This window comes from Panthera pardus, unplaced genomic scaffold, assembly GCF_024362965.1.
Source record: "Panthera pardus isolate Hobbes unplaced genomic scaffold, ASM2436296v1 HiC_scaffold_16, whole genome shotgun sequence".
Classification (NCBI taxonomy): Eukaryota; Metazoa; Chordata; class Mammalia; order Carnivora; family Felidae; genus Panthera; species Panthera pardus.
The window spans coordinates 72,044,647-72,069,142 of record NW_026526721.1 but is presented as its reverse complement, the minus strand read 5'-3'; the positions used below and the strand labels follow the sequence as shown (position 1 = coordinate 72,069,142).

Here is a 24,496-nt window from a genome sequence, read left to right as displayed (position 1 = left end):
ATGAAAGCTAGGAGTAAGGGAACTGTATTTTCATTCCTTTTTAAATGTAATATTTGAAAATGGAAAATTAATTATTCATAGTCATCATTCATTGTCTTCATTTCCCCTCTGAAATTTGCTAACAGAAATGACAAGTTTGCTTAAAGTGAACAGGATCCAAACATACCATAATCCATATTTTGTACCTGTAGGAAATGTACCTTTGAAATGATTGAAAATACTTAGTTCACTTGTTTTTCTTCTTTATTTCCTCTATTTTAGGGCAAACATTGTATCCTCGATGTCTCTGGAAATGCCATAAAGAGATTACAGATTGCACAACTTTACCCAATCTCCATTTTTATTAAACCCAAATCCATGGAAAATATCATGTAAGTGTAAATGCCTCAGGCACGAGTCTCTAAGTACAAATCCAGTCTGTTACTTATTATATTGGGTAATTTACTTATCTTCCCTGTGTCTCCGTTCCCTTATCTGTAAGATGGAAATAGTAGTATATACCCTCCTCATATGGTTATTGTGAGGATTAAATAAGCGTTCTGTAACATACCTATCATCATCATCAACATTAATATACTAAAGTATAAGGTAATATGTATTAGAATTTTAAGTCTGAATGGTCACATGTGGCTAATAAGTACTGAATGGGGCAGTGTAGTTCTGGGTAACCACTAAAAAGATAAAATAATGTATACCTATTTATAATACAGGGCAGAAATCGAATGTAAATAAAACTAAAAGAAGATAGGAAAGAGCAAATAGAAACAGAACAGATGGGACAAGGATACAGACACTGAGATGCCTTTTTATTTTTTTAATGTTTGTTTATTTTTGAGATAGAGAGAGCGAGCGGGGGAGGGGCAGAGAGAGAGGGAGACACAGAATCCAAAGCAGGCTCCAGACTCCAAGCGGTCAGCCCAGAGCCCAATGCAGGGCTTGAACTCACGAACCAGGAGATCATGACCTGAGCCAAAGTCGGACGCTTAACCAACTGAGCCACCCAGGCACCACCTTTATTTTTTTTTTTAAGTTTATTTATTTATTTTGAGAGAGAAAGTGAGCAAGCACAAGCAGGGGGAGGGGCAGAGAGAGAGGGAGAGAGAGAGAATTCCCAAGCAGGCTCCATGCTCAGTGCAGAGCCCAATGCAGGGCTCAGTCCCACAACCTCAAGATTATGACCTGAGCCGGGGCGCCTGGATGGCGCAGTCGGTTAAGCGTCCGACTTCAGCCAGGTCACGATCTCGCGGTCCGTGAGTTCGAGCCCCGCGTCAGGCTCTGGGCTGATGGCTCGGAGCCTGGAGCCTGTTTCCGATTCTGTGTCTCCCTCTCTCTCTGCCCCTCCCCCGTTCATGCTCTGTCTCTCTCTGTCCCAAAAATAAATAAAAAAATGTTGAAAAAAAAATTAAAAAAAAAAAAGATTATGACCTGAGCCAAAATCAAGAGTCAGACACTTAACCAACTGAACTGCCCACGCACCCCAGACAGTAAGATGCTTTAAATGAACCCAAGTACATTTTTCATTAACTTAATGCTAGACTAAGTGGTCTGATTAAAATACAAAGATTGTGGGGCACCTGGGTGGCTCAGTCGGTTAAGCTTCTTACTTCAGCTTAGGTCATGATCTCACAGCTTGTGAGTTCAAACCCTGTATCCGGTTCCATGCTGACAGCTCAGAGCCTGGATCCTGCTTCAGATTCTGTGTCTCCCTCTCTTCTGCCCTTACCCCTCTCACACTCTGTCTCTCTCCCCATCAAAAATAAATAAACATTTTTTTTTAATTGTTTAAATACAAAGATTGTCAGAATGGTGGAAGTAAAAATAAATAACTATATGCTGATTTGTAGGAGAGGAAAAAATTTCTTTTCCCTCTACTAGGTTTTCACTTGGACCTCTGTAACGAAAGAGTAACATACAAAATTTATTAAATTCAACTTTTATGTGACATGGGAGCATTCATAAGTAAAGGAAGACCCAAAGAAACAGTTAAACCTGAGCATTTTTATACTAGGTTTGATGACAAATGGACAGTCATGGGAAAATGTCACAGTACCAAAGAATATGAGCTAAGAATAGCAAACTAGGGAAATTTATCAAGGCCTTTTTGTTCAAATTCCTCTCAGTATCCCTCCATCTTTGGAGATAAGGGTGCCTATTTCCTCCAAGTGTAAGAATACCACCTCTCACATGAGGATTTTGACCCGCCTTGGGGAAGATCAGAGTCCTTCATATACCTGCCATCTTTCAAATTCCTTTAAGCTTAAAATATTCAGCAGGCCAAGGTGCCATATTTTAAAATCGTGTGTTATGATACCCATCAACTACATGTTGCTTTCATAAGACACACCTTAGATATTAGGCTATGGAAAAGCTGAAAGTGAGAGACTAGAAAAAAGATATACCATGCAAACATTAACCAAAAGTAAGCTGGTTTATATTGCTATCAGCATATACCTAAAGGCAAGAAATCATTACTAGAGATAAAGATGGACATTTTGTAAAAATGAAAGGTTGACCCAATCGGGAAGGTATATTCATACATACATTTGTACTTAATAATATAGTCTCAAAATATGTAAAGCATAAATTGATAACTATAAAAGAAAAAAATACAGAATCATAGTGGGAGAACTTAACATGTCAGTCAGGAAGTAATAGAATAATAAAACAAAAAATCAGTATGGATATAGAACAGCACAAAGTAAAAACCTTACCTAACTGACATATGTAAAAAACATTGCATTCAGTATCTGAAGAATTTACACATTAATTTCCAGTACACATAGAACAGTTACCAAGCCTAATCATATGCTAAGCCACAAATTTCAGTGATTGGAAATAAACATTGTCTGACCATGGTGAAATTAAAATAGAAATCAATAATTAAAATATCACTAGAAAATTCCCATGTATTTGGAAATTAAGCATTGTACTTCTGGATGGGCCAAAGAAGAAATCACAGCATAAGTTAATAAATATTTTGAACTAAATGGTAATGAAATTGTCAAGTGAATGAACTTGGAAAATGCAATAGCCTTAATAACGGAAAATCCACAGCCTTAAATATTAGGAAAGAATATAGGAAATCAAATAGATATTAAAAATCTAAAGTTTTGAGAAATTAGAAAAAAAAAGTGAAACCCAAACAAGGTAGAAATGTAATGAAATAGAAAACAAACATGGTAAACAGGGTCACCAAAATGAAAAATGTTTTCTTTAAAAATATTATAAGCCATTAATAACAGAGGTTAAAAAAAGAAAATAAAGAAGGCATAAATAATACCAGGAATGAAAATGGAAATATTACTACGCATCAAATAAAATGATCAAAGAACTTGGACACTTCACAAAAGGGTATATCCAAATAATAAATAAACATAAGAAATGGTGCTCAATTAAACATGGAAATGCAAATTAAAACCATAATGTTGTGGGGTGCCTGGGCAGCACAGTTGATTAAGTGTCCAACTTGACCTTGGCTCAGGAATCATGATTTCATGGTTCCTGAGTTTGAGCCCCACATCAGGCTCTGCTCTGATGGTGCAGAGCCTGCTTGGGTTGGGATCCTGTCTCTCCTCTTTGCAACCCCCTCTGGTTTATGCACGCACACATGCACTCTGTTTTCTCTTGCTCTCTCTCAAAATAAATAAATAGAACTTAATAAATAAATAAATAAATAAATAAATAAATAACCTTGGGGTACCTGGCTGGCTCCATTGGTAGAGCATGCGGTCTTGTTCTCAGGGTCCTGAGTTCAAGCCCCACATTGGGCATGGAACCTACTTAAAAAAAAAAAACCATAATGTCATATACTAGCCCCCACACCAAAATAGCTTAAAAAAAAAAAAAAGAAAACATCAATCATTAGCAAGGATATGGAACAAATGAAACTCATTGCACTGATAAGGAGTTATCAATTGGCATATCCACATTGGTAAACTGTTTACAGTATCTCCTAAAACTGTATATACTCAACAGAAATGTTTACATGTGTTCACCAAAGACATGTACTATATTGCTGACAGAAGAACTGTTGAAAATAACCAAAAACATTATCCAAATGTCTCAGTGAATACATAAATTCACACAATGAAATATTCTACAGTAATGAGAATGAGCAATCTCCCAACTGCACACAAAAGTATAGAAGAATCTCATAAACATATTTTGAGTAAAAAAATCCAGACATACACACACACACACACACACACACATATATATACATATGTGTGTGTATATATATATATGTATGTATGTGTGTGTATACATATGTGTGTATGTGTGTGTGTGTGTGTATACACATATATGTGTGTATTTATACATATTCTGTGATTCCAAACTTAATCATTGCTTTATAAGTCAAATGGAGGTTACTCTGAGGGTAGGTAGGTGACTGGAAAGAGCACATCCAAATTTTGGATTGCTGGTATAATATTCTGTATCTTGATCTAGGTACTAGATGATACACAGGTAAGTGTAAGTTGGTAAAAATTCATCAAGCTATATATTTACGATTGTCTTCTATGTTTGAAGGTTATACTTTTAAAAAACTTCAAAAAAGTCTTAAGAAATAGAAAAGGAAAAAAAAAAAATAGAAAAGCTAGTCCTAAACTTACTAAAGAACTTAACTTTGTTATGAAAAACCTTCCCAGAAATAAAACACTAGGCCAACAGGACTTACTAAATTCTGCCAAAAGCTTAGTAATACAGATCTTACCCAGATTCTTCAATTAATTTTATGTAAAATAAATGAATATGATAAGGAAATGAATTCTGATAAGCCAATCTTAACATGAATATAGATGGAAAAATCCTTACCAAAATATAAACAAATTGAGTTCAACAGTTAATTTTTTTTAATAAGATAAAATATAACCACCAAGTTGGATTTATTCAAGAATGCAAGGTTAGGTAAACATTTAAAAATTAACCAGTGGTGGAGCTAGAGAGAAGGTGGAGTAGGAACCACCAGGAATACACTTCCCCACCTAGAGAGCAGTTGGACTTAACAGAATCTGTCAGAAGTAACTACTCTGAAATGCAGCAGTCTTGAAGGCTTGCAGCTTCTAAGGGAAGTTTTGAATGGTTCATTTTCGTTAATCTCAGCTTTTAACCTGGTAGCAGCTACCCATATCCCCACCTTCACCCCATAGCAGGGCCACACATGCCTTCCTTGAGCAGTTTGTGGGGGCCAAGGTGGTGGGCAATAAGGATTCGGTTCTCCCAATTTTAGAGAATTGTGCTCAAATAGCTGATTGCTTCTTCTGGTTGTGGAAGTGCAGACATGGAGGCAGATAGCCATTGTTGCAAGCCCCTACCCCTAGAAAAAGAACAATCTATACTCAAAACTAACAAAAGGAAGGAAATAATAAAGATTAGAGCAGAGATTAACAAAAGAATAAAAAACAGTAGCGAAAATCAGTGAAACCAAAAGTTGATTATTAGAACAAAAGGACAACCTGTTAGCTAGGTGGACTAAAGGGAGAAAAAAATATTTAAATTCCTAAAATCTAAAAAGACAGTGATTCTACAGAAATAAAAAGGATTATAAGAGTACTATAAACAATTGTACACCAAAAAATTATATAAATTAGATGAACAAATTCCTAGAAACACAAACCTGCCAAGACTAAATCAAAAAGAAATACAAAATGTGAATAGACCTATAACTGCTAAAGAGATTGAATCAGTGATCAAACCTCCCAACAAAGAAAAGCCCCCTGGAGCTAGTGGTTTCCCTGGTAAATTTTACAAACGTTTAGAGAACTAATGCCAATAATCCTCCTCAAACGTTTCAAAAAAATGAAGAGAAAGAGATACATAATACAAGAGAAGGAAACATAGTACAAGAAAACTACAGACCAGTATCTCTTATGAACACTGATGCAAAAATCTTCACCAAAATACTAGCAAATAGAACTCACCAAAATATTAAGAAGATTATACACCATTTCCAAGTGGTTTTATTCCTGGAATACAAGGGTGGTTTGACATGAAAATTAATCAACATAATATAACAACACAATGAAGGAAACAAAAATGAAGGAAAAAACACATGATCATTTCAGTTGGTGCAGAAAAGGCATCTGACAGGGACATCTGGCTGGCTTATTTGGTACAGCATGTGACTCTTGATCTCAGGGTCGTGAGTTCAAGCCCCACCTTGGGTGTAGAGATTACCTTAAAAAAGGGAAAAAAGACATTTGGCAGCATTTAATACCCTTTCATGATTAAGAACACTTAACAAAATAATAGAAGGAAACTACCTCTACATAATAAAAGCCATGTGTGAAAAACCCACAGCAAACATCATACTGAACAGTGAAAGACTGGAAGCTGTTTCTCTAAGAGCAGGAACAAAGCAAGGATGCCTACTTTTACCACTTCTGTTCAACATAGGTACTGGAAATACTAGCCAGAGGAATTAAGCAAGAAAAATAAAAGGCATCCAAATTGAAAGGGAAGAAATAAAATTATTATCCGTTTGCAGATGATATGATCTTATCTGTAGAAAACCCTAAGGACTGCACATAAAAACTATTAGAACTAATAAATAAATTCAGCAAAGTAGCAGCATACAGAATCAACACAAAAACCAGTTACATTTCTATATGTGGACAATGAACAATCTGAAAAGGAAATTACAAAAACAATTCCATTTACAATAACATCAAAAAGAACAAAATACTTAAGAATTAACCAAGGAAATGAAAGAAAAACACATACAGTGAAAACTACAAAACATAGCTGAAAGAAAATAAAGAAGATATAAATAAATGGAGACACTTCTCATGTTCATGGATTAGAAGATTTAATGTCGTTAAAATGTCAGTGCTACCCAAAGTGATCTACAGATTCAGTGCAATGTCTGTCAAAATCTTAATGACATTTTTGGCAGAAATAGAAAAACCCAGGGTGCCTGGGTGGCTCAGTCAGTTAAGTGTCCCACTTTAGCTCAGGTCACAATCTCATAGTTCGTGGGTTCAAGCCCCGCGTCGGGCTCTGTGCTGACAGCTCAGAGCCTGGAACCCGCTTTAGATTCTGTGTCTCCCTCTGTCTCTGTCCCTCCCCTACTTGTGCTGTCTCTCTCAATCTCAAAAATAAATAAACATTAAAAATTTTTTAAAAATAGAAATTGAAAAACCCATACTAAAATACATATGAAATCTCAAGAGACCCTCCCCCCCCCCACCCCAGATAGCCAAAACAGTCTTAAAAGAACAACAACAAACTTGAAGATTCAGACTTCCTGATTTCACAATTCTCTGCAAAGCTACAGTAACCAAAACTTGTGCTGTTGGTATAAACACATATGTAAGACCAATGGAATACAAAACTACAGTGAGATATCATCTCACACCTGTCAGAATGGCTAAAATCAAAAACAAGAAACAAGTGTTGATAATCATGTGCAGGAAAAAGGAACCCTCATGCCCTGTTGGTGGGAATGCAAATTGGTACAACCATTGTGGGAAACAGTATGGAGGTTTCTCAAAACATTAAAAACAGAACTGCCCTATTATCCAAGAATCACACTACTGGGTATTTATCCAAAATATACGAAAACACTAATTCAAAGGGATATGTGCACCAGTGCACCCCTATGTTTATTGCAGCATTATTTACAGTAGCCAAACTATAAGCAGCCCTAGTGTCCATCAATAGATGAATGGATTAAAAAAAGGTGGTATGTATATAAAGTGGAATGTTATTCAACCATAAAAAAAAGAAAATCTTGTCATTTGCAACAACATGAATAGAGCTGGAAAGTATAATGTCAGAGAAAGTAAGTAAGTCAGAGAAAGAGAAATACCATATGATCTCACTCATATGTGGAATTTAAGAAACAAAACAAATGAGTAAAGGAAAAAAGAGACAAGAAACAAACTGTCCTATAGAGGACAAACTAATGGTTACCAGAGGGAAGGTGAGTAGAGGGATGGAGAAAATAGGGGATGGGGATTAAAGAGTATGCTTATCATGATGGGAAAAAAATGAAATTAGAAAGACCAATGGAGTAGAATAAAGAGGTCAGAAGTAAACTGCCCTATATATGACTTTTGACAAGGATGCAAAACCACTGAGTGGGGGAAAGGGCAGTCTTTGCAACAAATGGTGCTGGGAAAACTGGATATCTATATGTAAAAGAATGAAGTTGGACCCTTACCTAACGCCATATACAAAAACTAACTCAGAATGGATCAATGACCAATGTAACAAAAGTAAAATGTAACAATGTAACAGAGTAAAACTCTTAGAAGAAAACAACATTGGATTTGGCATTGATTTATTGGATCTGATACCAAAGGCACAGGTAACAACAAAAGCAGATTCGATTCCATGAATATTTTAAAGTTTTGTATATCGGGGCACCTGGCTGGCTCAGTCTATGGAACATGTGACTCAGGGTTGTGAGTTTGAACCCCATGTTTGGTGTAGAGATTACTTAAAAATAAAATATTTTTTGTCTAAGCTTATTTATTTTGAGAGAGAGAAAACAAGAAAGGGAGGGGCAGAGAGAGGGAGAGGCAGAATCTGAGGCAGCCTCCGTGTTGCCAGCACAGAGCCTGACACCTGGCTCAAACTCACGAACTGTGAGATCATGACCTGAGCCAAGATCAAGAGTCAGACGCTCAACTGACTGAGCCACCCAGGCGCCTCTTACTATTTTTAAAAGATTTTATTTTGGGGGCGTCTGGGTGGCTCAGTCAGTTGAGCATCTGACTCTTGATTTTGGCTCAGGTTGTGATCCCAGGGTTGTGGGATAGAGCCCCATCCCATGTCAGGCTCCACGCTAGGCATGAGTCCTTAAGATCTCTCTCCCTCTGCTCTCCCCCAACTCACAGACTCATGCTCTCTCTAAAATAATAATAAGGGGTGCCTGGGTGGCTCAGTCAGTTAAGCATCCGACTTCAGCTCAGGTCGTGGTCTCCTAGTTTGTGGGCTCGAGCTCCGTGTTAGGCTCTTGGCTGGCAGCTCGGAGCCTGGAGCTTGCTTCAGATTCTGTGTCTCCCTCTCTCTCTGCCCTCCCCTGCTTGCACTCTGTCTCTCTCTCTCAAAAATAAACATTAAAAAATATAATAATACAGTTTTGTATATCAAAAGACACTATCTACAGAGTACAAAGGCAATTCACAGAATGGGAGAAAGTATTTGCAAATCATATTATCTAATAAAGGATTAATATCCATTATATAGAGAGAACTAAAACAACAAAGAAGACAACTCAATTCAAAAATGAGCAAAGGACTTGAATAGACATTTCTCCAAATAAGATACAGCTGATAAGCACATGAAAAGATGCTACCATCACTAATCATTAAGGAAATGCAGATGAAAACTACAATGAGGTCCTATCTCACATGCATTAGGATGGCTATTGTCAAAAAAACAAGTTGCTGACATGGACATGGAAAAATTGGAACTCTCAAACTGTTGGTGGGAATTAATGTAAAAGGGCACAGCTGCTGTGGAAAATAGTATGGTGATTTCTCCAACATTAAAAATAGAGTTACCGTATGATCCAGCAATTTCACTTTTGGGTATATACCGCTTCCTTGATGAAGTACTTGTACACTCATGTTTATAGTAGCACTATTCACAATAACTAAAATGTGGAAGAAACCTAAGCACCCATCAGTGGATGAATGGATAAGCAAAATATGGTCTATAAATATAAAGGAGGGGCAACTGGGTGGCCCAGTTGGCTAAGCGTCCAACTTCAACTCAGGTTACCATCTCACGGTTCGTGAGTTTGAGCCCCCACATCGGGCTCTGTGCTGACTGCTCAGAGCCTGGAGCTGCTTTGGATTCTGTGTCTTCCTCTCTCTCTGCCTGCCTGCCTGCCTCTCTCTCTCTCTCTCTCTCTCTCTCTCTCAAAAAAAATAATAAACACAAAATAAATTTAATATAAAGGAAGGAAATTCTCCAGTATATTACAACATGGATGATCCTTGCAGGCATTATACTAAGTGAAATAAACCAGTCACAAAAAGACAAATTCTGTATGATTCCATTTACATGAGGTACTCAGAGTGGTCAAAATTACAGAGACAGAAAGTATAATAGTGGTTGCCAGTGGCTGAGGAGATGAGAATGGGTAGTTATTTTTAATATAGTTTTGATTTCACAAGATGAAAACAATTGCAGGAGTAGATGGTGGTAATGGTTGCACAACAATGTGAAGATACAAATGCCAGTGAACTGTATGTTTAAAAATGTTTAAAATAATAACTTCTATGTTATGTATATTTTTTTCACAATTTTAATTAATTTTCTAAAATCCATGTAAATGTGCCACATTAACAGATTTTAGGATCCAAAACATATGAGCATTTTAACAAATGCGGAAAAAGCATTTAATAAAATTAACATCCATTCATGACAAACATTCTGCAAACTGTGAACAGAAGGTAATTTCCTTAATCTGACGAAGGTCATTTACAAAATATCAAAGCAAGCATTGGTGCACCTGGGTGGTTCAGTCACTTGGGCATCCAACTCTTGATTTCGGCTCAGGTCATGACCCCAGGGTTGTTGGATCGAGCCCCACATTGGGCTCCACACATAACTTGAAAAAGCTAAAAAATTGCTTTAAAAATTCTCTCTAGGGGCATGTAGGTGGCTCAATCAGTCAAGTGTCCAACTTTGGCTCAGGTCATGATCTCATAGTTCGTGAGTTCGAGCCCCACATCAGGCTGTCTGCTGTCAACACAACACCCACTTTGGATCCTCTGTCTCCGCCCCCCCTCCCCTGCTCATTTTCTTTCTCTCTCTCTCTCTCAAAAATAAACATTAAAAAAAGTCTCTCTCTCCCTTTGCCATTCTTCCCTGCTCACACTGTTTCTAATATACATACATATACATATACATATATGCAAACATCATATTTAATGATGAAATATTGAATGCTTTCCCTTTAAGTTGGGAACAAATTCTCATATACCCATCATCCAGCTGCAGCAATAATTACCATCTATGACCAATCTTGTTTCATCTATCCCACCACCTCCCTACCCCTCCGCACCAGATTATTTTGAAACAAATCCCAGACATTATATGGTTTTATCTATATATTTCTTTATATGTTTGAAAGATAAGAATTCTGTTATTGGAAAACCTCTCTATGGTGATGGTTCAGCTTCTGACTCTTGATTTCAGTTCAGGTCATGATCTCCAAGCCCTGTGTTGGACTTGGGATTGTCTCTGTCCCTCGTTCTCTGCCCTTCCCCCGGCCTGTGCTTTCTCTCTCTCTCTCCCAAAATAAATAAATATTTAAAAAATAAAAATAGGGGCACCTGGGTGGCTCAGTCGGTTAGGCATCCAACTTCAGCTCAGGTCAGGATCTCATGGTTTGTGAGTTCAAACCCCACGTCGGGCTGTGTGCTGACAGCTGGGAGCCTGGATCCTGCTTCATTTTGTGTCTCCTTATCTCTCTACCCCTCCCCCTTTCTCTGTCCCTCTCTCTCAAAAATAAACATTAAAAAAAATTAAAAGCTTAAAAAGAAAACATCTCTATGATGTCACACCTAAAACAACTTTTTATATCATCAGATAGTTCAAATTTTCCTGATTGTTTCATAAGTTTTGCTTATGTTTTTTCAATTGGTTTGAATCAAGTTCCAGGTGAGATCTACTTGTGACAGTTGGTTGTTAAGTATTTTAATCTATAGACTCTCCCTCCATCTCTCTTTTTTTTTTCAATTTATTCGTTAAATCATTTCTTCTGCAAAGTTCTCCCTAGACTATATTTTGCTGATTGCCTTCTCATGGTGTTCTTCGATATGTTCATGTGTCTCCTTTGTTACCTGTAAATTGGTAGGTAGATCTTAATATGAAATTTTGATCAGAGTGAAAACTATGACATTAAGGCTTAGTTTTTTTGGCTGCCTTGAGCCAATGCAAAAGTGTGTTGAAACCCTGTGTCATTCCAAGCATAAAGCTATATACTTAGTGACTGAATCCAATTTTTTTTTTTTAGAGAGAGAGTGGGGTAGGGGCAGAGGGAGAGAGTATCCTAAGCAGGCTCCACGCTCAGCACAAAGTCTGATGCAGGCCTCGATTCTGTGACCCTGAGATAATGACCTGAGCTGAAATCTAGAATTGGACACTCAACTGACTGAGCCACCCAGGCGCCCCTAAATCTAATTTTAATGACATATATATATTCTCAACAAACCTCAACTTTTCATGATTTTATGTTTTATGTGTCTCTTCTAATTCGTCATCTTTTTTCAAAAAGTATTATAATGTATTAATTAGCAATTCCTAAATTTATTTGCATAGGGAAATGAATAAGCGTCTAACAGAAGAACAAGCCAGAAAGACATTTGAGAGAGCCATGAAACTGGAACAAGAATTTACTGAACATTTCACAGGTTGGCATCATGTGTGTCAGTGCCCTAATAGAATTTTGATTTGGAGCCATATGAACTGACCTATTGAAACGGATTTTGAACTATGCCCACATCTATCAGTAATTATTTACTGTGGCTAATACTAGGTGTTAATACTATGTAATTAATACTGTGGTTTTCAGAATAATTCATCTAACTTAGGCAGTGCTGATGAGGAATCTTGAAATTTAGTGTTTCTTAAGTTGCTGATTAGGACATACTAGACTGGAGAAAAATAGATTCAGACTTGATTTCTTCTGTGAAACTGACTTTTCCCTTACACTTCATAAATTTTGATCCATTTTAAGATACTATTAAAAAGAAATGAGTGGGTAGCAATTCCCAAATCTCCCATTCATTTTGTCCTTTAAAGTATTCCTCAGGTGTTCATAAGTACATCACATGCCTTGGTGTTGTAACTCAAGTGCTTTTTTCCTTCTTTTTTTAAAATAATTTCAGACTTCTAGAACAATCACAAGAATAGTATCAGCAATTCTCATACACTTCTCACCTATATTTTCTAAATGTTAACATTTTACCACATTTAATTTTTTTCTGAAACATTTAAGAGTAACTTGCAAGCAGATGCCCCTTTGCCTCTAGATACTTCAGTGTGTATTTTCCAAATACACAAAACTAAGTAAAAATTGCCAAGTCTCATTTTCAATCAGCATTTAAAATAAAAATTCTTACATTTTTCAAATATGAAAATTAATGAAATGAGCACTTACTACTAAGCAAACAATACATAAATGGTCTCTTGCTGGATGAATAACTAGTTCTAAGACCTAGCTTCTATTTCACCAATGATTGTGATGGTAAAGATAGACAGTTAATGGAGGTTTCTGATTTTGTTTCTGTTACAGCTATTGTACAGGGAGATACGCTGGAAGACATTTACAACCAAGTGAAGCAGATCATAGAAGAACAGTCTGGTCCTTACATATGGGTTCCAGCAAAAGAAAAGTTATGAAGACTGATGTTTCTCGGTTTCTCTTTTCCACGATTTCATTTTCTTTGACATTTCTTTGCCCTTTCCTTTTGGAGTCTGTCTGCAATACTCCTTCCATGTTGAATCATATCCCACTCATCATGGTCTATGGTTGTGCTTAGTTTTGACATCTGGTGTCTCCTTCAAGTTGTAGCATCTGTATTACTTTATGTCGCTATTGGTTTGTGGCCATTTTTCAGAACTAAAGGTGGAATGGCCTGACCAGCTATTAAGGATTTGGGGAGACTGGGAAATTGTGGTAAAATTCCTTAATGTTTAAGGGAAAGTAACTTTAAGAGATTTTCAGAAAAGCTTTATATACATTCTTTTCAAATTTCAGTATAAATGAAAGAAAAGTGGTGTTAAACAGTGATTTAGTAAACTTTGAGCAACAGTGCACGCTTAACTTTAATAGCATGGTTTGGCCAATATATTAACTCTCAAGTCCTTTTCTCAGTTGACTTGTGTTATCAAAGCCAATATTTCATTATAGACAAATAAGGAAAATATATGGTTTTTAATTTCAAAATTAATGTCTACGTTAACTTGCATTATTTCACAAGGGATATTCATTTTTCATAAGAGTTCTTCAAGTCTTTTATTGTTTGAGGGTTCTTAGTACATTTGCTAGGAATAGCAGTGTTTAAATGTTTTTAATCTACTTGTGCAACACTATTTATAGTGTCTTACAAAAGTTGTTCAAACATAATGATCATCACAGTTTCTGAATTGAGGCCGTGTTTAGGTGCTAGGGGAGCTCACCTTTTACACAGAAGGTTGAGAAAATTTCATAGACGTAAATACAGGCAGAACAGACATTCTAGTGATGATGTAGTACCCATGGCAATGGAAAAGGAGTCCAATTCCTAGTCTAAAACTTTAAATGTATTCTTAGGGATCAGATTTTAATGAATATTTTACCCACAGTAACTGCCTATTTTGTTATAATAAAATATATATATATATATATATAAATATATATAAAACTTTCTTTAACTAAACTCTGTAACTATGGGAATTATTTTCTTTACATAGTTGCACACACACACACACAAACATATATATATTTAAAATATATTTTTTCTTTTGCCACCTACTCTTAACTTTTTGTTTGGTTTTTAAATTAAATATTAATTGATTAGACTTTATCTTCCTTAATCACGTGAACTGAAAACAGGGATATGGTGGTTGTGGAAAGAACCTTTAGGGAAATTAGATTACATACAAAAGTATAGGCATGTTCTCCTCTTTTCTACAGAAGTTTTCAGATGGTTCCTGGTTTTGTTTTGGGTTTCTTTGTTACTGTTGTTCTTGTCATTGGGTTTGGATTTGGCCCTCTGCCTCTCCTTCCACTTCTCCTTTCACTGGTAGACAAAGAAGGAAAAGCCTTGTGTGTGTGTTTTCCCTTCAGACTGCACACCTTTCACCTCTTGTAGCTGCTCTGCATTAGAGTTGCACAGATCTTCATGGTGGGCAATTTTAAGAAATTTTAGTGAAAGGTAGATAGGATTTCAGAAATCAACTTCTCTGGTCTTTTATATTAATAATATTGTTTGCCTTCCTTTTGCTTTTTGGAGTTTATTAAATATGTGTTTTTGACAACCTCCTCATTACAGTTTCTTAAACAAATGAGTACTGGTTTGTAAAGGATTATCAACATTATCCATTCCATTTATGAGAAAGAGGAGAACAGCTAATAAACTTTATTGTAAAATCCATATGTTAAATGTGTCTTGAATTCTGAAAGAAAATAATATTTTACAAGCTGACATTTTCTTCGAACTTGGAGCATCATGTAATTTACAAACAGACTTCATGGGCCATTAGGAAACCTAATCAAATTTCTTCTATAGGTTTTGGAATTGAGTATGTTAACACATTGAAATATATACTATGGCTATAATGCTAATTATAGTAAGTTGTTACCAAACATAAAACTAGAAGAAAATTATTGTAAAATGAGCCCAAGAGCCCCAGAATCACTCTGCAGCAAGACCCCAGCCAGCATAAGCCATTTTGAAGTATTTATTGGTTACATGTTATAAAATACCAAGAGATTATGAAAACAGTGCCATTTAACTCTTAAAATGTGTATTACATTGCTTTCGGATGTCCTTGTTAAGTGATGTTTTTGTAAGAAAATACTAACTTTTGTGCAACTTTCTAGATTGTATAGAATTATTAATAAAAGTACTAATTGCTTAGTACTACTGTGTAATAGCCACTTTAGTATATTATCATTTAATTTTAAAAGATAAGAATTTAAGAGTTACTAGCCCCTCTGTGAAATCACTTGCCCAAGTGACAAGCTAGTAAGCAGCAGTGCTTGGTGGTTGTATCCAAGTCTTTCTGCCCCAAGTTCTTTCTAATCTACCTTGTTTTCAGCCCCTACTGTGTAAGGCACTGTGACTCAAATTGTGTTATTTTAGTGCCCCTTTACAGAGACAGACTTAGATGAAGGCCCTTGCCCAGAGTCACACAATAAGTAAGGACAGACCCATGGAACAAGTCATTCCTATCACAGCTGAAATGACTGTTTCTGGGAAAGAAGTCAGCCTAGCACTGTCACAGTGACCTACAAAAAACTTCTTTAGAACCAAAAATGGAACGGTATTCATTAGAAGAAAAAAAAAAGTCCACAATACACAGGGAATAATAGTATTTCAAATGTTTTATGAGATATTCATATTTTTTAATATGCTTAATATTTTTAAGTTGGCAAAAATAAAAGTGCCTCTTAAATGTGACTACACATTTCTGTTGCTTTTTTGTTCCACATCTTCCCAAGGGTCTTCAAAAAATGATGGAAGCAAGCTTGCAGAACAGATTCTTACAAATACCTGATAACCCACTATTTACTATTTAAATTCCAAAGATGGCAATTTGGGGACTTTACTCATAAGAAAAATTTGTTTTCTAAAGTATCAGAGTCAACAACTTACCTTCCAAAATTCTATCTTGAATACTCTTAATTTACATATGGTAAAACAAGCCCAGAGATCCTCATGTTTTAACCAAAGTTACACTACAGTTCAGGAACATTAGAACGTTTGATTCCTGGTTCCTTGAACAGTTGGTTTTTCTACCATCCAGTTCCTTGTCTTCTGTGCTCTAAGCTGAATTCAGTTGGTTATTCAGTCCCTCAAGGTTTGAATTACTGATTAAAAGAAAGTAAATATCAATAAACTTAAGAGATTTTATTGAGAGGTTTGAATTTGAAAGCCATCAGGGAAAAACACGAATGTCACTTTTCTGACCTCAGTTTAGATTATCTGGTGTTTTAGTCCAATGTTAAAGACTCCGTTTATCTGCCTCCAGAATTGCACAGTACAGCTCTCGTTGGCTTTGGGTGTGGAATACTACAATGTGAAGAATGTAGGCTGTGGAATCAGAGCTTGATTTGAATACCAGCTTGGCCACTCACTGGTTATGTAACTAACCATGGGCAAATCATGCCATCCCTCTTTCTGTTTACTTCTCTGTAAAGTGGAAACATTTTGAGAATAAGATTATAAATAAGGGAGGCTAGCACATAGTACATTCTAAAAGTTAATTCCCTTTTCCTCTAGAATCAGAAGCCTGGAATTGTTGCAACTCACCTTGTACAGATCACCTTGAGCCTTCATTTTGCCGTATTTTAAATGGGATTTGAATGACTACCTTGCAGGATTGTTATAAAGGTTAAGTAAAGCAGTATGTACAAAAACTGATCACAACATCTGATGCTTGACTCTCACTACCTATTCTTCCCTTGCTCTGGAGTGTGTTTATGATTGGTAGCAGAAAACTGAGAGAATAACATGGTCCACCATTCCTCATCAACTATAGAGAAATTTTCTTCGATGGACTTTCAGTTAGGAGATTATTTACTTTTCAGTACCCTATGATCCTGCTTACTCATCTCTTCTAAGCGTCCCTACTCCAGAGAGGTCAGAGATTGGCCTGCCCTACCTCAACCTTAAACATGGAAGGCATCAAGATCTTCTAAGCCATTCTCACACCTGCATGGTACTAGACACAACAGTCCCTAGCAGTTTTACAGAACATTCATTATTGAGAGTCTAGAAACAGGCCTGAAAAACGATTATTTAAATCACATGGGTAAGATACATTTTTCTCTTATTTAATTTGACTTAGAATAGTCACTGCTTACTCAGTGATTACTTTCTCAGTGACTTTCCACTACCAGCTCTTTCTTCATTCTCCTCCAAATATGATTACCTGAGAGATGGCAAAAAAAAAAAAAAAAAAAGAAAGAAAGAAAGAAAAAGAAAAAGAAAGTTCTAGTCTGCCAAACAGCGTTGTGAACAGAATTGGTGGTCAGGTAAACCGAAGTTTGAAACTTTTAGGAATAGGTAGCACACCTGACCAGGGAGAGTTTAACACTACAATTTTTCTAGCAGTTTCTATCAACATACAAGAGTAGTACACTGGTGGGGGAAGATGAGGGGAAGGAGACTAGAAGGCAGTGAAGGCTGGAATTCTCTCCCAGTGTCTTTTTTTGTTTACTTGTTATTGAAGTATACATATGTAGAATGTATGAATATCATAAGCACATAACCTCACTGAATGTTTACAAACCAACATTACCCACATAACAATCTGCATGAAGCTCAAAAAACAGAACGTGACCACTCCAGGTACCCCCCTCAATCTCCCAGTCACTGCTCCTACTCCAAAGGAAGCCACTACCCTAACAAATATTTTTTTTTTCATTTATGTACAGTAAAATTCTCTATGGTGTTCAATTCTGTGAGTTTTGACCCATGCATACCATGTGACCACCCCATTACCCCCAAAACTTCTACCCCCAACTTGCAACCACTGGGATTTCTCAGTGCCTATTGTTTTGCCTTTCCCAGAATGTCATATAAATGGGACTATATCCCATGTAGCATTTTGGGTGTGGCTTCTTTGACTTCGCAAAATGCATCAGGTTTATCCGTGTTGCTGTAGGAATCAATAGTTTGTTATTGCTAAGTAGTAGTTCATTTTACAGAGGTATAATTCGTGTATCCCTTCACTGGAGGACTTTTGGATTGTTTTCAGTTTTTGCCACTGTATTTTTGTGCTTCTTTGCAACTTCAGGTCTGCAGGATCAAGAAGCAAACCAGGAATGGGTTTCTTATCTGACAGCCATGACAGGCCCTCGCCCACCCACCTCCCTATCTCCTGTGAGCATCTACACATTTTGCCCGTTGCACAGGAGCTTATCATAAAACAAACTTTAAATGCAGAATGATATGTCCCAAGAGTCTGTTTACAGAATAAAATGATACCTAGAGTAGGAGACTACAAGTAGAAGCAATTTTGAATTTTTAGAATTTCAAACTCCCAAGAATAACACTCAGATGGTCCAAACACGGGATGTGCCAATGACCAGTGCCAGATTCTCATTGCTGGTGTCCTAAGGGAGATAAGTGTAGTCTGTTTAGGACAGTAGTAAATGAAAGAAAATAGTCTGAGAAGAAAATAGAGCAACAAATGAAAATAGCCATGTGTTAAACATGAGACTAATAGCCTTACAATTTAGAAAACAGCCCATGGAGACAGTCCTCCTCTTTCAAGAAAATCTAGTTTGTTGAACACCAAAGGATTGTAGTTTGTTTTTTTAAATTAATAACTACCAATTTCCTTTAGGTGGTAACTTCTCTGTATCTTAAAAATTACTAATATTGTGTGATTAACAGAAATTGTTCATTACTAGGTAGGGCAATTCTAGTGCAGCATACCTCAGGAATCCTTGACCCTGAGCTGCCTTCCCCTCCATTGATTGCATGCAGATAGTATGAATGGCCTTGTCAGTCTTTTCCATTCATATCTGATACGACTTGATTTCTCTTGTGTGTTTTCGAACAACAACAACAACAACAGTAGGTCCTTCTTCTAAATTGGCACTAAACTAAACCTTAGGAACCATCTGGTGTTACCCAAAATAGGAAGAAACTATTCAAATTGAGTATATATTCATCCCTATTCCTGCTAATCAACTGTTAATGACCAATGTCATTTGGACCGTTTTTAACCACTGAATGATTTTAACTACTGAATAAATAGTAGAATGATTTTTTTTTCAGAGAGAGAGAGAAAATCTTTTTTTTTCATGTTTATTTATTTTTGAGAAAGAGGACAAGTGGGGGAGGGGCAGAGAGAGCCAGAGACACAGAATCCGAAGCAATCTCCAGGCTCTGAGCTGTCAGCATAGAGTCCGATGTGGGGCTTGAACTCACAAACTGTGAGATCATGACCTGAGCTGAAGCCGGACGCTCAACCAACTGAGCCACCCAGGCAACCTGAGAGAGAGAAAGAATCTTAAGCAGGCTCCATGCTCCATGCGGAGCCCAACGCAGGGCTCAATGCAATGACCCTGGGATCATGACCTGAGCCGAAATCAAGAGTCAGATGCTCAACAGATTGAACCACCCAGATGCCCCTAGAATGATTTTTTTTTTTTAACCAAATAGAAGCCAGTGCTCAAAACAATTAGCATGTAAAATAAGATATAGCAAATTTTCTGATGGAAGAAAAGATTAGAACAAGTGATGTAATCTTTCTTTAGGATGTCTAAAATTAGGTTCATTCACCTCACAGATGGGAGGGCTAAAGACAAGACGAAAGTCCCATATGTTTCACACTATGAATCTCTACAAAAAGGTTTTCTAAATCTTGTGACAGTCATTTGATCAAAAATATCCACTTCCCTAGTGGTATTTAAGATGAGAAAAACTATGTCTTGATAATAGATCCCTTTCTCTATGAAAGTTCAGTGTTCGGTCTGGATCTAGTTTATCTGACATTCCTCACTCTTACTAGGAAAAAGCTCTACGAACCTTTTAACAACTTTTCTCCTGATGGCTAGTAATGTACTTAATGGAATATTCTCTACATCACCCACGTTTTAACCTTAATGCTCCTTGACATTTCTCTTCCCCCAAATATTTGGTCACCACCTACTACTGATTCTTCCTTAATGTCATATTTTTCTTGCTATTACTTCTACTGTCATCACTCTAATCCTTAACCCACCCTCATCCCCAGGCCTGGGTTACTTCAGTGGCCTCTTAATTCATCTTCTAGCCTCCTCTAATTTCTCCCCTTGCTGATCCAGCCATCACCCGATGACTTTTCCTAAAATGCAGCTTGGATTGTGTTTCTCCCCTCCTCAGTGACCTTCATGGGTCCTAAATCCAAACTAACTTTCCCGTATAGTACGGTTCTGGAATATAGTATGTGGTCGATCAGTCATCTACTGCCCCCTACCTCCCAAGCCATACCTGGGCAGGTCTTGTCCTGCCACTGTTGGTCATGCAAATTGCTGCCTTGCTAACTGTTGTGCCCTCCCCACCCAAGTGCCCTTATCAAAGCCCTACCTTTCTTCAAGGCCCACCCTAAATCCCTCCTCCTGCAGAAGACTCCCCAGTTGTTCTAGCCCATGAAGCCTGAATTCCTACAGTATATATTTTGAGTCCACCTAACAGCATGTTAAACCTGTGCTGTTTTCACCTCTTTAGGTACATGGTTTGTCTCAGATTAGGAGGGCCTTCTCCTTGTGTACCTCTGTCCCAGTAAAATACCCATGGCAGCTGATCAGAGGGCACAGCTCTGCCACCTCTCCGGAGCCTGCAAGCCTCATACAGCATGACTGCCTTCAATGGCTTGACTTTTCATGATCATGACCTGAAAAGAGCACTGTGTAAGTGTTAGCAGCCGCTTCATCTGCACAGTGGTTGAGTTGGGATGGAGGAGTGGACAGGAGTGGATAAAACAGTCTGACTACAAGTCTCTAAATCAGCCAAAATTTTCATTTAATTATAGTCCTTTCCTTTCTGGCCCGTGGTATAATCATCTTCCTTCCTGAACATGCTTTGTGATTTTTCTCTTTGTATCAATTTTATTTTCCTTGCGCATATGTTTTCATTATAAGTCATGTCACAGGTGGGTGGGAGAGACGTTGGTCCTTGTCTCACAGAGTCAGAGAATGAATCTCACAGGCAGCAGAGAGTGAGCAAAGCGATAGAGTTTATTGAGCAAGAAAGTACAAAGCTCTCAAGAGTGAGAGGGGTCCCTTTTCATGCGTCTGTCAGCCACGTGGATGTCTTCTTTGGAAAACACTCAACATCAGAGAAATACAAATCAAAACCACAATGAGATACCACCTGTCAGAATGGCTAACGTTAACAACTCAGGCAACAACAGATGTTGGCGAGGTTGTGGAGAAAGGCGAACTCTTTTGCACTGCTGGTGGGAATGCAAATGGGCACAGCCACTCTGGAAAACATATGGAGGTTCCTCAAAAAGTTGAAACCAGAGCTACCCTATGACCCAGCAATTACACTACTAGGTATTTATTCAAAGGATACAAAAATGCTGATTCGAAGGGGCACATGCACCCCAATGTTTATAGCAATACTATCGGCAATAGCCAAACTATGGAAAGAGCCCAAATGCCCATCGACTGGTGAATGGATAAAGAAGATGTGGTTTATATATATACAATGGAGTACTACTCAGCAATGAAAGAGAATGAAATCTTGCCATTTGCAACAACAACATGGATGGAACTAGAGTGTATTAGGCTAAGCAAAATAAGTCAGTCAGAGAAAGACAGATATCAATGTGGAATTTGAGAAACACAACAGATAACATAGGGGAAGGGAAGGGAAAATAAGATAAAAACAGAGAGGGAGGCAAACTGTAAAAGACTCTTAAATACAGAGAACAAACTGAGGGCTGCTGGATGGGAGATGGGTGGGGAGATGGGGTAAATGGGTGACGGACATTAAGGAGGGCACTTGGAATGAGCACTGGGTATCATATGTAAGAGATGAATCACTGGGTTCTACTCCTAAGGCCAAGACTACACTCTATGTTAACTAACTTGAATTTAAAAAGAGAGAGAGGGGGGCGCCTGGGTGGCTCAGTCGGTTAAGTGGCCGACTTCAGCTCAGGTCACGATCTCAGGTCCGTGAGTTCGAGCCCCGCGTCAGGCTCTGGGCTAATGGCTCAGAGCCTGGAGCCTGCTTCCGATTCTGTGTCTCCCTCTCTCTCTGCCCCTCCCCCGTTCATGCTCTGTCTCTCTCTGTCTCAAAAATAAAAATTAAAACTAAAAAAAAAAAAAATAATTAAAAAAAAATAAAGAGAGAGTGAGAGGGGTCCTGACTGGGTTGCCACCAAGAATTTTTATCTCTGACTTTTTATTGGGACCTAATCAGGAACTGGATAACTCTATTCGTGGCATGTAGCATGCACAGGTCTGGGATGCATTTATCCTTTTTTTTTGTTTGTTTTTTCCAAAACCTGTCCCGCAGCTATAGCCTCCCACCCACATATGCAGCTGGGGCTAGGGGCACGGTGGACACCTCAAGGATTAGGAGGGCCAGGAGGGTCTGAGAGCCACTTTGGTGAGCCTTGAAGCCAAGGCAGAGGCTGGCCCAGGGGGAGCCATCATGGCTGTAACCAGCCTCCGCAGGGTCCCTTATCTACCCCTGCCTATTGCTAACCCCTTCCCTACTCATCATCTGAAACCCTGCTTGGAAGTAGCTGAGGTAGGAATACTTTCTCTGAAAGTCTTAGTGACAGAGCCAAATATAGTACTCTTGATTTTGCTTCTTTTTTAAAAAAATTTTTTAATGTTTATTTTTTGAAAGAGTGAACAGGGGAGGGGCAGAGAGAGAGGGAGACACAGAAACTGAAGCAGGCTCCAGGTTCTGAGCTGTCAGTGGAGCTTCAACTCACAAACCGCGAGATCATGACCTTAGCCAAAGTCAGATGTTTGATCAACTGAGCCACCCAGGCAGCCTTGATTTTACTTCTTTACTCTTTACCTCCTTTTATACTGGTTTCCATTCATTAAATCTTTTTTTTAATGTTTATTTATTTTTGAGAGAGAGAGAGAGAGAGAGAGCAGGGGAAGGGCAGAGAAGGGTGGGGGGATCCCAAGCAGGCTCCATGCTGACAACAGAGAGCCTGATGCAGGGCTCGAACTCAGGAACTGTGAGATCATGACCTGAGCCCAAGTTGGACGCTTAAGTGACTAAGCCACCCAGGCATACCTCCACTCATTAAATCTTATATTAAATGAAATAGATGGAGATTTATTTTTTAAAATTTATTTTTAATTTTTCACCCAAGTTAGTTAGCATATAGTGCAATAATGATTTCAGGAGTAGATTCCAGTGATTCATTGCCTATGTATAACACCCGGTGCTCATCCCAACAAGTGTCTTCCTCAATGCCCCTTACCCATTTAGCCCACTCCCACACCCACAACCCCTCCAGCAACCCTCAGTTTGTTCTCTGTATTTAAGAGTCTCTTATGTTTTGTCCCCCTCCTTGTTTTTATATTATTTTTACTTCCCTTCCCTTATGTTCATCTGTTTTGTATCTTAAATTCCACATATGAGTGAAGTCATATGATATTTGTCTTTCTGTGACTGACTAATTTCGCTTAGCATAAATACCCTCCAGTTCCATCCGCGTTGTTGCAAATGGCAAGATTTCATTCTTTTTGATTGCCAAGTAATATTCCATGGTGTGTGTGTGTGTGTGTGTGTGTGTGTGTGTGTGTGCACCACATCTTCTTTATCCATTTACCTGTAGATGGACATTTGGGCTCTTTCTATAATTTGGCTATTGTTGATAGCGCTGCTATAAACATGGGGGTGCATGTGCCCCTTCAAAACAGCACATCTGTATCCCTTGGATAGATACCTAGTAGTACAATTGCTAGGTCATAGGGTAGTTCTATTTTTACCTTTTTGAGGAACCTCCATACTGTTTTCCAGAGTGGCTGCACTGGTTTGCATTCCCACCAGCAGCACAAAAGAGATCCTCTTTCTCTGCATCCTCGCCAACATCTGTTGTTGCCTGAGTTGTTAATGTTAGTCATTCTGACTGGTGTGAGGTGATATCTCACTGTGGTTTTGATTTGTATTTCCCTGATGATGAGTGATGTTGAGCATCTTTTCATGTGTTGGTTGGCCATCTGGATGTTTTCTTTGGAGAAGTGTCTATTCATGTCTTTTGCCCATTTATTCACTGGAGTTTTTGTGTTTTGGGTGTTGAGTCTAAGTTCTTTATAGATTTTGGATACTAACCCTTTATCTGATATGTC

General features: G+C 37.9%; 1 protein-coding gene across 29 annotated transcripts in view; it reads left to right on the top strand.

Moving 5' to 3' along the window:
* Positions 1–15,101, top strand: part of DLG1 (discs large MAGUK scaffold protein 1) — a 273,708-nt gene extending 258,607 nt beyond the window's left edge. For all 29 annotated transcript variants that reach the window (XM_019448747.2, XM_019448748.2, XM_019448759.2 and 26 more), the window contains 3 exons: positions 262–371; positions 12,283–12,374; positions 13,259–15,101. In XM_019448747.2, coding sequence (XP_019304292.2) covers positions 262–371; positions 12,283–12,374; positions 13,259–13,365 — 309 coding nt within the window. In that variant the 3' untranslated portion in view covers positions 13,366–15,101. The remainder of the gene's footprint in view (positions 1–261; positions 372–12,282; positions 12,375–13,258) is intronic.
* Positions 15,102–24,496: the final 9,395 nt, after the last annotated feature.